The 12,611-nt window shown below is 40.7% G+C and overlaps 1 protein-coding gene across 1 annotated transcript in view; it reads right to left on the minus strand.

Moving 5' to 3' along the window:
• The window catches only part of POLR3B (RNA polymerase III subunit B), a 104,438-nt gene that overhangs the window by 55,958 nt on the left and 35,869 nt on the right, over positions 1-12,611 (minus strand). The window contains exons 13-14 of the mRNA XM_082740562.1: positions 4,080-4,241; positions 1,116-1,316 (exon numbers count right to left, since the gene is read on the minus strand). Of these exons, the coding sequence (XP_082596688.1) occupies positions 1,116-1,316; positions 4,080-4,241 (363 nt within the window). The remainder of the gene's footprint in view (positions 1-1,115; positions 1,317-4,079; positions 4,242-12,611) is intronic.

Genomic DNA, 12,611 nt, shown 5'->3' on the forward strand with positions numbered 1-12,611 from the left:
TCCTGTAAGATGTTCATATTTGGGGAATCCAAGTGAGGGACTATGGAAATTCTTTTTGCTATTTTTGCAACTTTGGTGTACATTTCAAATGACTTTAAAATGAAAAAGAAATAAAGTATTTTTAAACTTTCATACAACCAAAACACAATCTAAGACAAAATACGAACAAGGACATAACACAGCAAGTAGAAAACAAAACACTTGAGACAACGTAACGTGTAGAGTTTATCTTTGATTCTTTCAAACCATCTGCTGTGGTGATATACAATATAGGTATTTCAAGGTTAGCTAAAACAAACTCTGGGAAATTCAGTGTTGCAAAGCCCAACGGGTAGAAGTTATGCAAATTTGACAAGCCGCATAATTCTAGTGTGAATTTCCATATGGTTTAAGATAAATTAGGAGTGGAATGGTAATTTTCTAAAAATCTTAACTCTATATGGACTTCTATTTTCACCTCCCCAGAGTCATAACAAATTCCTACATTCTGGAACATCTTTCACATGTCATAACAAGCATATTGATTCACTCAGCAGATATCTGAAAACAAGGCTCTGGGCTAGAAGCTTGTGACGCAGCGGGAACCTAACAAGGTTCCTTCCTTCAGAAGTTTGCAGTTTACAACGAACAGAATCAGGCGACACCAACAATGGTCAGCATGAAGGAGAGAGGCCATGGTGCAGAACCTCCGTCAGCTGCCTGGTTCTGTGCCTCTACTGGCTGTCACTGCCAAGTCTGATGCCCTCTCAGTACAGCCATGGAAAATAAGGAGTTGCTTAAAAAGAGATGCCCGTGACCAAAGGTGAGGAGTCTCTCAATTTTCTCTCACAATCTCAACCCCTCTTCATTGCATGGCTTGATTCTCGGGGACAGGCTAAAACAAGCAAGAACATGGGGACCATATTTCTAACTGAGGTGAGACACTACATCGACTGCCTCTGTTAGCACTGGCTTTCAGACGGCACTGATGATGTCCTGACTGCTGCATCAGTTATTTCTCTGCTAGGTAAGTGGCTGACCCGAGAAAGGCTACGGCCTGCAGGAATGGGGGCAGAAGTAGAACACCGGCAACAGGTATTAGCTCTGACACAGCAGAGACGCCACGGGTACCTCACCTCTCCCTCAGGAGTGTCCGAAGGACAGAGCATTCCCCACTGAGATGGCTGGAGGGAACGAGGACCGCTCACTTTTCTTGTTTTTTCAAACTGAGAGGAGATTCTTGTCATCATGCCCAGTGCGGATATATACGACAAGCGAGACAGCACTTGAGTCACACCCTGACGGTCCATTTTAAATCTCTTTAGAGACCAATTTCCCTGTGAAGGGGGAAAAAAAAGACATAAGACCACCTCTGATGTGCTCATATGTTGCCTGATATGTTGCAGTCACTCTGAGAAGTTCATCACAGAAACAATTTCTTTGTGAAATTAGAGCCATGATGTACATTCAAAAATCAAAATATCACAGTTAAAATGAAAATTGAGCCAAGTCACTCAACTCGAGCTTTCTAAGGCTTTCATGAATATCACCCATGTCCAGCAAGCAGGTCAGAACATTCTGATGTATCAACATTATCACATCACGGTGTTTACTTTCTAAAGAACTAATTATATCCTGAATAAGCTGGTTCAACCACAGATTCCCACTGGAAGCAGTAGGCTAATTAATAGAACACTAGAAGTTTCTATACACATTTTTAAGGTAAAAGTAGCTCGAAGCTCAAAAAGATAATTTCATGTGGGAATATGCCATTATTTGGATGTCTTCCAAAATCTGTCTGAATTAGAGAAAAATATAATAGAAAATGACCAAAAGAATGACTCCAATAGCAGGTTATCAGGGATAATGAATAAATTGCAGGCTTCTTAATCAAGGTTAAAAATTGCATATATATTTATATGAAGAGATATTATATATTCTCTATGGCTATCATGTCAATCTTAAAATAGGTGTATAGGAAATAAATCTTGAACATTTAGTTTATCTCCTATGCAGTGAATATACTGTATTAAACACACACACTAAATACTCTGAAAGACAATTTGAAGATCAAGGTTAGGAATGGTTAAATTTTCAGTTCATGGCAACATGAATAGTAGAAAACAGTACGCATAGAAAAGTGAAGTAGAACATGTCCCAAAAAATTACTGATTCAATAATCTTTCTGATTCAAAAGCAAAAATTACATCTGCTAAATGGTAGGTCTTCATTTTTCTTTTGAGATTCTAATAAAAGCTATGTCTGTTCTCTTGGGGAAAATGTGCCTGGTCCCACAAACACAAAATTTTACATCCCACTTCCAGGGAAGGACTCAGGGATCCCAGGCTAAAAATGCTAACAGGAGAAAAATTGTCAGAGTTTCAGAAGGAGATAAGGTGATCCACTTGAATTAAAATATGGGACTCTTGGGGCACCTGGGTGGCTCAGTGGGTTAAAGCCTCTGCCTTTGGCTCAGGTCATAATCCCGGGGTCAGGGGATTGAGCCCCACATCGGGCTCTCTGCTCAGCAGGGAGCCTGCTAAAAAAAATGGGACTCTGGGGAAGTTCTCTCACAAACTGAAGCATAATCATTATTATTTAAGATCCATCACTGCTTGAGGTTTCCGAAAACCTGGGAGAGTTAAATTATAGGAATAAACTGTCCATTACACAGCAAAGGAACAGAGCAAACACATTATTCCACAAGTTAACAACTTCTGTTGCTTTTTCAGTTAACTCCTTTCCTGCTCTGAACGGGGGAGGCCTTGTAAACCAACTGGCACCCCGAGAGTAGGCGTGAGGAAAGTAAATAAATATTCTGCACAGAGCTAAAATAAGGCTGCAGCTGCTGGCAAATAGGAAGTAGGTGGGGAGCGAAGCCGGATGTCCAATGGGAGGGTTTGTTCTAGTATTCTGCACGAGTCTTACAAAAGGGAGAGAAGAGGAACAGACAAGGAGTCTAGAACTTCCCTTTGGAGAAAACATTGTTTGTTGAAAATATGCTACTAAATACAGAGAATTTTAGAGCTGATCCTCTCCTAGATGCCAACGCGTTGGGGTCCACCTGCAACAAGGTGTCCTGCCAACTTTTTGAGTGAGCAGTTTTCTCCAGGAGGTAAAGCGGTGTCACTAGGGGGCAAAAGAACTACTCCAAAAAGCTATTGTGACCTGAAAATCATGGGTTGGGACGCAAGGAAAAGTCACTCTACCAGACGTGTGCTCGAGTGCTCTTTGGGGGCGTCGCTTCTAATACGTGGGGATTTACTTTCACACAGGCGTGGGCCACAAGAGCTGAATGTGCCTAGATGGGCACAAAGGGCCCGGGTCACCCCGGGTTAGAGGTGGCTATCACCGCAGGGGCTGTTCACACAGATCCACTGGCTAGTTTCTAAAAACACACGTGGCAGCAAGTCTGCCACGAATTCTTTCGTTGTCAAGAGAATCAATGTGTTGTTATTCCACACTACTCTGCCGGGGTGAAATCCCATCTATAAAGCCAATCTTATGTCTGCCGTGCAAAACACGACGAGACTTCATCAGATAGGCGTAGAGGCGTGATGCTTTAAGAAAGGGAACCCAAACCCATCTGATAACCTTCTATGAAAGCCAGGGGCCCTGCACATATGGCAGCTGCCGAGGCCTGAATCCATCACTCACGTGAGGAACAGCTGATGCCCTCTGAGGAATACAAACCTACAATGAAATGAAACATTCTGTATTGTTTTGGACCAAAGTTATCATTAATAAAACTACTTGCACTATGTCAGTTTTATCACAGAAAACAATAGGAAAGTATCCATTGAAAGAACGGCTATTTCCAGTTAAACTAAAAGATTTTCCCTCCACGTAAGAGGATCTGTTTTCTTATTGCCTTATACAACAGGGATGACAATTTGGCAATGAAGCTATATTCTAACAAAATCCCTAGTGATTGATATTTCATCTGTAGACTATCTTTCAAAATAGAAAATTTATGATGTGTAAAAACACCCTTTAAATATGTTTTTTCACCTAGAGTCCCAAAGTCCTTTAAACTTCCATTCCACGGAATTGATATATAACTAAGTCCCCAGACCCTAGCCAAAAGACGGAAGCCTTACCGTAGAAATGGCGTTCACCATGCCGTTGGTGATCTGGTCCTGACGCATGTGCTTCACGACATCAAACTGAGCTGCTCTTTGCTTAGGAATCACCTGGTCTGCAATCTTCTTCATTTCGGAATTAAATTTTTTGAATAAATCTTCAAAAAGAAGTGACAAAAGCTAAAAAAAAAAAAAAGCATATGGTGAAATTTCAAGATGTATTACTAGTCTATTTAATAAATGTTAGGTGTTTGTTAAATTGTTTTTTTTAAAAAGATGGGGAAACTGCTTATCGATGAAAAAATATTTTAAAATTCAATTAGATAAACATGTATTTTTCTATGGGCTTATCACTTATGAGGCACTGGGAATGAGACCAAAAAAATGATGATATAATTTCTGTACTGAAGGACATTTAATTTAGACCATTCACTTCCAGACATGTAGATTTCTCTGATCAATGACCTAAGTTTTAATTTTATAGATAAAGATCATTAAAACCCCAAAAAGGGGTGGAGGAAAAGAATTACTGTTAAAAAAAAGTCTGACAACCCCAAAGATGTGGCACCGATTGGACTTCTCCTCTATCCCTGGTAAAAATGTGTATCAGAACAAATACTAGGAGGACAGTTGCCATTAATCTAGTCTTTCCTAAACCCCCTCAGTTCCTTCCCTAGGTACATCCCCACCCCACCACAGAGCTGCTCAAACTTCGGCAAGCATGGTGATCATGCTCCAGGATTGTTAAAACGCAAATTGCTGGCCCCACCCCTACAGTTTCTAATTCAATAGGTCCAAGAATTTGCATTTCTAACAAGTTCCCAGGAGATGCCCAGCTGCTGGTGGGGGAAGGGCACCTTGGGCATCACTGCCCTTCACAAATGTGCGTCTGTACAGATACAAGATGTTCACAGCAGCATTATCTGCATAAGCTAAAAACTGAAAGCCATACAAATAAGATTTAGTTAGATAAACTGTGGCAGACTCGAAATAATGGAACACTATAAAGCAATGAAAATAATCAAAATTGAAACGAAATGAGTAAGATCATGGCTGGATCTTAAAAGCATAATATTGAGTGACAGAAACCACACACAGAAGAGTATGTATGGTATGACTGCATTTACATAAGGTTCGAAACCACCAAAACTGAACTCTAATTTAATGGCAAAACTCTACAGAAAAGCAAGGACACGAATACCATAAAAATCAGGTGGGGGGAGGATTTTGATCAGGCAGGGGCATGCTGTAGGGGGAACTGCTACTGAAGTGTTCAAACGATATTATTTCTCGATCTGAGCACTATTTACAACTTACAACTTCGTTTTTTAACAACTTGGTGAGCTGAAATTCATGTTTCACCCCCTTTTCTGTCTATATGCAATATTTCCTTAATAAAAAGCTTGTAATACATTACCCACCAATTACTCTGACATCATCTCATCTTTGAAAGGGCATTTTAATATCAAAAAACGGGAGAGCAAATAATCTCAGAAGAAAACCACAAAAAAGTAAATACAATTTGCTTGATAAAACTCAAACCATCCGGGGGTTCCTGGGTGGCTCAGTCAGTTAAGCATCTGCCTTCACCTCAGGTTGTGATCCTAGGATCCTAGGACAGAACCCTGAGTCGGGCTCTCTGCTCAGTGGGGAGCCTGCTTCTCCCTCTCCCTCTGCTCTCTGCATCTGCCACTACCTCTCACCCTTTGTCTCTCTCAAATAAAACTCAAACCATCCATCCTTGCTCATTCTTCTTCAGACCAGTGAAAACTGAACCATGGACTCACACCAATCCTCCAACCAGTGGTCTGGGTACAATCTATATAAGCAGAGAATGACGTAAAGGCAACAGAGACCAAAGTAAAGTCTGAAACAAGACAGTTCAGCCTATGCTAGAAAGAAAATAAATAAAGTGTTTAAGCTGTCACCCGAAAATTATTGGAAAGGAGTATTAATGAATGATTCCATGAAACAGATGAACAGTAGAGGTGGAAGGCAGGCTCGGCTCTGGAGGGCGTGGAGAGCTTGAGAAAGATTTGCAAATTCCATATTCAAGAGAAGCAGAAAGCCAGAAGACAATATCCCCTCCACTCTAATAATAAAAAAAGATAAATCAACTATGAAATCATACATTTTTGGAGTTTAGCTGAGAGCTAAGGTTGCAAGGCACCCAGAGGAACCGAATACAAGGGTTATGGTCTGGATGTCCAGGAAGAGACAGGACACATGACAGAGAGGACATCTGCCACAGAAGAAGAAATGTGACAAAATGTTAAGTACTTCTTAAATACCAAATATGAGCTCTCACGCAAGCTTAGACTCCTTCGGAACCTCTGACATAAGAGGTTCTACACCCACAAGTTCTTTTCCGTGGAGTGCTCCCAAAAGACTGGTGTCAAACAAAAGACCTGAAAAAGACTCCTTCATTGGAACAAGCAACAAAACCCTGTCTCCCCTGACTTCTGCTCAGATGAAGCAAAAGCTTCAAGTTGCCAGAGAAGCGTCAGGAAACCCTCCTGCCAACACAGCTCCAGGGAAAGGTGACCCACACTGAGAGAGGGATAGAAGCCTTCTGTCCCTGAGGCTGGAGAGGACAGCCCCCTGCTCCCACCATAAGCCTTGTATCTAGTAAGAAGGAATAGCAAGCCTACCACTTCAGGAAGGCCAGCGAACCCTCTGGTTACCAACTGCAGGAAAAAGGACAAGGCCAGATGGAAGAGGCGAGAGAAGCCAAACTGCATCTTCCCTGGGAGAGAAGCAGGAAACATGCTTGGGTCAAGGATCCTGCACTGGTACACAACAAGGGCCAGACACCAGACATGGGCAGGAAATGAAAAGCTCTGCTTTATCAAATTGGGGAACAGGACAGAATGCCCATTCTTACCACTTCTACTCAACGCGGTATTTGGGGTAGCGTTCAGTGCACTAGGGCAAGAAAAAGAAAATATATAAAAGTCGGAAAGGAAGAAGTAAAACTGTTATTACTTGCCGATAAGCTGAATGTCCGCACAAGAAATCCCAGAGTCTTAAAAAACAAAACAAAACAAAAACTAGTAGACCCAACAAGTGAGTTTAGCAAGCCTGCAAGATACAAGGTTAGTATACAAAAAGAAATTGTGTTTAAATTTTTAAAAAAGATTTATTTGAGAGAGGGAGGGAGGGAGGAAGAGCATGAGCAGGGGGCGAGACAGAGGGAGAGGGAGAAAGCGAATCTCAAGCAGAATTCATGCAGACCAAGGAGCCCAATGCAGGGCTCGACCTCATGACCCAGAGATCATGACTTGGGCCGAAACAAAGAGTTAGGCATTTAACTGACTGAGCCACCTGGGCACCCCCCCAAAAAACTGCATTTAAAACATTACTGAGAGACATTTAAAAGAATCTGAGATACACTATGTTCACAGATTAGAAGACTCAGTATTATTTAGACATCAATTCTCCCCAACTTATACTATAAGTTCAATCAAAATACCAATCAAAAACTAGCAGGCTTTTTTTAAAAACACTAATTCTAATATTTAAGTAAAAATGTTAAAATTCCCAAGTTTATGATGATAGAAAAAAAAAACCTTCATCTGTGGAAGAAACAAGAGAGCTAAAACAGTATTCCATAAACTGGGTAAAAAAAAAAAATCTAGCAAGCATCTACCCTGCCTTTTCTACATAAATTACATCTCAGAGTAACCAAAGAGATGATAGAGAAAAGTATTCTTGATTGAAAATTTGAGCTAAAAAAAGCAGAAAGAGTAAATTAGAGTATCACTACTTTGCATGCCCTAATCAAACAATGGGTAATAGAATGATCATCATCAGTCGTTAAATAAAACCATCAGGACTTGGGCACCTGGGTGCCTCAGTGGGTTAAAGCCTCTGCCCTTGCCTCAGGTCATGATCCCAGGGTCCTGGGATCGAAACACACATCAGGCTCTCTGCTCAGCAGGGAACCTGCTTCCCACCCCCTCAACCTGGCATTCTCTGCCTGCCTCTCTGCCTACTTGTGATCTCTGTCAAATAAATAAATATACTCTTTAAATTAAAAAAAAAAAAAAAAAAAAGAAATCCTAAGGGATACAGAGAACCAAACACTAAAAAAAAAAAAAAAAAAAAAAAAATCAGGATAAAAGATGATGGGCAACTTTACAATGGATGAATCAGGGCCCCACACCCCTAAACCCAGTGATCACCAATTTCAATGACACAAAGTATAGAAACAACCAGTCATACTCTCCCTGATAGGCCACAATAGCCAACTGCACAATGCAATCCAGGAAGCATTCTAGCCAAAAAAATATTAAAAAAAAAAAAAAACAGAGAGAGAGATCTTGACTACAACCCAGCCTCTGAATTTGATTCCTGGTTTACAAAAAATTTAGAGGACAGAGAAATATATAATATAAAGATGCCATGAAGATACTATCAGCAAAACCCAGAATTACAAAAAAAAAAAAAAAAAAAAAGAGAGAGAGAGAGAATGCAAATCAATACCACAAGGAGATACCACTTTACACCCACTAGGCAATAGTGTTCAAAGTCTGATACTAAGGCACAGGACAAAGGTCATGAGAACTCCTATACCGTACAACAGACAAATACTTGGGAAACTAGTTTGATACTCTCCAGTTAAACTAAAGATTTAACTTGACTCCCGGACTTGGCATTCCTCTTTGTAGAGATTCTTGCATATTGGCACCAGAAAATATAAATAAGAATGTTAGTATTTTTTTTAAAAAGGGAAAATCATAGAAAGGAATGACTGACAAAATAAAGTGTTATTTATCGTGAATATATACATACCTTATATACCATATCATATTCCATATACACAACGGAATATAATACCAAACTGGAAGTACAGTGACATGCAACAATATAGACAAATGTTAAAAACAATGCTGAGTGAAGAAAAATGTTGCTGAAAAATGAATATGGTATGAATCTATTTTTATAAAACTCAAAAATAAGCAAAACTTATTGCAATAAAATATTTAAAAATTTTAAAGATGTAATTTTAAAAAGTGCAAAAATTCAGGATGGGAGAAAAAGATGAATGGAGTAAGAAATACACAGGTGAATGGAACGGTATTAATAACGGTTGATTATTAAGAATTTCTCAAGAGGGGAGCTGGGGGTACTGATTTTATTCGTACCCTCCCCTTCATAACTGACATATATGTAACATTTGAATTTTTATTTTCATGTTAAAATTACATAACAAAAATTAAATGATATTAAACCATGAGGACTATCTGAAACAGTATAACCACAGAAGCCAAATCAATGGGATGAATAGAAAGTCCTAAAAACAGACAAGGATGGTTCTGTTTCCGGAACTGGTAAGAGTAGCTCCTACCAGATGGACTCACCTGCTGATAATAAAGTCTGGACAAAATATTAAACTACCTGAATTATGGGGAGGCCACATTGGTAAGAAGGGTTCAAGCTATGCTGAGAAGCTACAATTCAGAGAGAGACCCGCGATCTTACTGGATTGAAGACCCAGATGAAAAAGATCTGAGCTATGGGAGAAAACCCCCAAATTATGTGTATAAACTTAGCCCAAGTCTCTGGCTGACCCCTGAGGTGTGGCCCACGTCTTTCCAGTGCCCCAAATCTGGGTGGAGGTTGTAACTGCTTCTTCCAATACAACAGAAATTTTAAAAGCCTAAGACCAAGTTATGGAGGCCCCTTGGGCTCTGTCTCGTTCATGGGAAACATTCATTCACAGCCCAGAGCCACCAATGACACATCACTGGACAGGTCAGGTCCTAGGCAAGAACCTTCCAGCCTTCCCCACAACCATTAGCAGAACACTGCCAGGTGACCTCCATCCACACCATGTGAAACAAGAATCAAACAGCCAAATCCTGCCTGAATTCCTGACCCACAACTGTGAGTTGAAATGGTGGTTGTTTGGGAATAGCATGTCATGTAGCAAGAGATAACCGGAACACCATTTACGAAAATTTCCTGAGACTAGAGAGGTGGCTCGGTATAATAAATAGTAGGTGTGCTTCTTCAATAATCAAATATAATACATATTACAAGTACTTGAGTTCCTCTGTAAAATTAATTGCCTTCTATTTTTTTTCCTTCGTAGGCATTTTTTTCTTCCTTTAAAAGAGGAAGAAAAAAGTTTGACCTATTTGTAATGTAAATTACTAACAAAACATTAAAGTACTATCATGGGGGGTGACATATACACTGTTTACTTACAAGGGAATTCTGAAACTCAGTGAAACCACGTAAGCTAAAGATTTCCCAAGTTCCATACGGACTATATTCTTGAATGTTTACAACCCATAGGTAAATTTTGGACTCAGAAGGAAGAAAATATTGAAAGCAAATGAGTCTTCTCCTCGAGCTACCTACTACTGAAAAAATTCCAAAGTGGAATGTGATTTTAAGTTAGACACGTTCTCCCACTTTCCTACTAAAATCAACTTTGCAGATAGAAAGCCAGGATTTTAGACTTGAGTGTACGACGTCAGAAGCATTCTACAAAGAAAACTTCCTCCTCTGAGAGCTTGTTAAACCTTTCTCCCACTCAGACCCAGCAGCCTCACTCATGGGAAGAAAGGATACGGGAAGGGAAGCAGGTGCAGAGGGGGGAGCAGGCTGGAGAGGGCCACCGCAGCAGCTTCCTGGGCAAACTGGCAAAAGGGACTTGAATAAGCAATCTGAACAGAAGCAAATGCCCTTCACCTAAACCACAGAAGGTCAGCTCTATTTTAACGAGTCCTTCACACTTAGACTTTCGTGTCTCAAATTACAACAAAGATTTTTGGATTCCAGCTGAAATGGTTGTGGCCCCAATTCAAACCCAAGGAAACACCTCTCGTTCTAAACAAGTAAAACCTGAGGGCACGCGCAACAGAAGTACTGCCTCATTAAAATTTCTCCACCTCTAAATTTTTGGTTTAAGAGAAATTACGTTCCCCAGTTCATGGGGCAGTGAGAAACTACCGGGCCACATCACAAAATAAGCTGCATTATTTAGGTCAAGAGTAAAAGGATGAGAAGAGATGAAGCACTGGTGATAATATTCGTACGAGGCCCGCCAGCTTGTCGAGGACAGGAACACTAAGAGCAAATTATATTAAAGGGAAAAAATGCTGACAGCTCATCAATTGATTTGCAATGAAAATGCTAAAAAAAAATTAATAAAGAAGTTAAGCTGCTGAAATACAGTTTCACCAATTAGCTTAATGTCAGAGAATTCTAATTAGGCGTCTTGAGATTGCTATTTAGTGTTAAGCCTTCAGAGTGCCAAATTCTCCTTTTCACACAAACTGGTTGCAAAATTAAAGACATTAGGCAGCCTTAATTACATTATCAGAACAGCTGGGATTAGGCAATCTCTGAAGTCAAGACGGCATTCTTTTGTCACAGGGTGGAAATCCCTGGCTTTCCAGGGTGCCGGATTTTTGGTGCCGTTCCATATCTCACCCATACAAAGCAAGCTGCATTAGAAACAAAAAATTTGCAGACAAAGAACAGAGTAATGCTCAGCAAATAATGAACACATTACCGAAAAAGAAAAGGTAGGTGAAAAGATTAAGCCTGAAATCGGTAGGTTTTGCTAACACCTCTACTGGCGCCTGGCCTGCCAGCCCTCCGGTGGCAGAGAGACTACGGAAAAGCTCTGTGAACCCACTTGGCCAGTGGAAGGCAGCCCCGTTATCTAAAGCCGAAGCACATTATACTCCCTCGTCCCACGGGCTGTGAAATTAGCGGCTATTGTTTTTCCACATTTTTGCCAACACAATGCCTTTTATGTCTTTACATTGTTTATAAAGCAATGTTTTCTTGCGCATGGGAACCTCTTTTTTAATTCTAATTTTTAAGCAACAGGATAGTCTCTCCTCTCCTGACTCCATTCCTTATTCCTCTAAACAATCAACATTTCTTTTCATGGCCTCATTTAACAGCATGATTTTTTTCCCTATTAAGAAACTAAAAATTGGGACTGATGGTGATGGGACACCCATAAAACCCTGAACAGAGGTCAGTCTGAAGGTGGCAGAAAACCCACCTGCTAGCACCAACCATGAACCACATGGAACTTCCCCTGAAGTTAGTGTCCAGACACTAACCCTTTTCCAAAACCTAAAACTGCCATCATTTTTTAATCCCAGTTTTTAAATTTTAGTTGTAGTATCTGTTATCCTTGGCACCACCATCTGTCATCTGGAAGATGGCCACAGCTTCCTAACTGGCTCGCTTCCTTCCCTGGTTGTCTCCAAATCTGATCTTTCTAAACTGAAAATCAGAGCGTGTCACCTGCGTGGTTAAAACTCTTCCGTGGTTTTTCACAGCAAGGAAACTCAATCCAAACCCCCTTGCATGGCCCCCAGGCTAGTTCTCCAATGTCCTCCCTCCCCACCCCCACAGCTCCTGCCCAGCCCAGTGACCGTCTACCAGCTCCCCACACTAGCACCGTGAGGGGATGGACACACTCGCAAGGGTATCTTACTGGAATGCAATTCCCAAGGTTGCAGGCGATTTGCTTCTCCTCACTGATGTCTCAGGGGGAATGTCTGAAGGCTCAGC

Source organism: Mustela nivalis (assembly GCF_964662115.1).
Source record: "Mustela nivalis genome assembly, chromosome: 7".
Taxonomy (NCBI): domain Eukaryota; kingdom Metazoa; phylum Chordata; class Mammalia; order Carnivora; family Mustelidae; genus Mustela; species Mustela nivalis.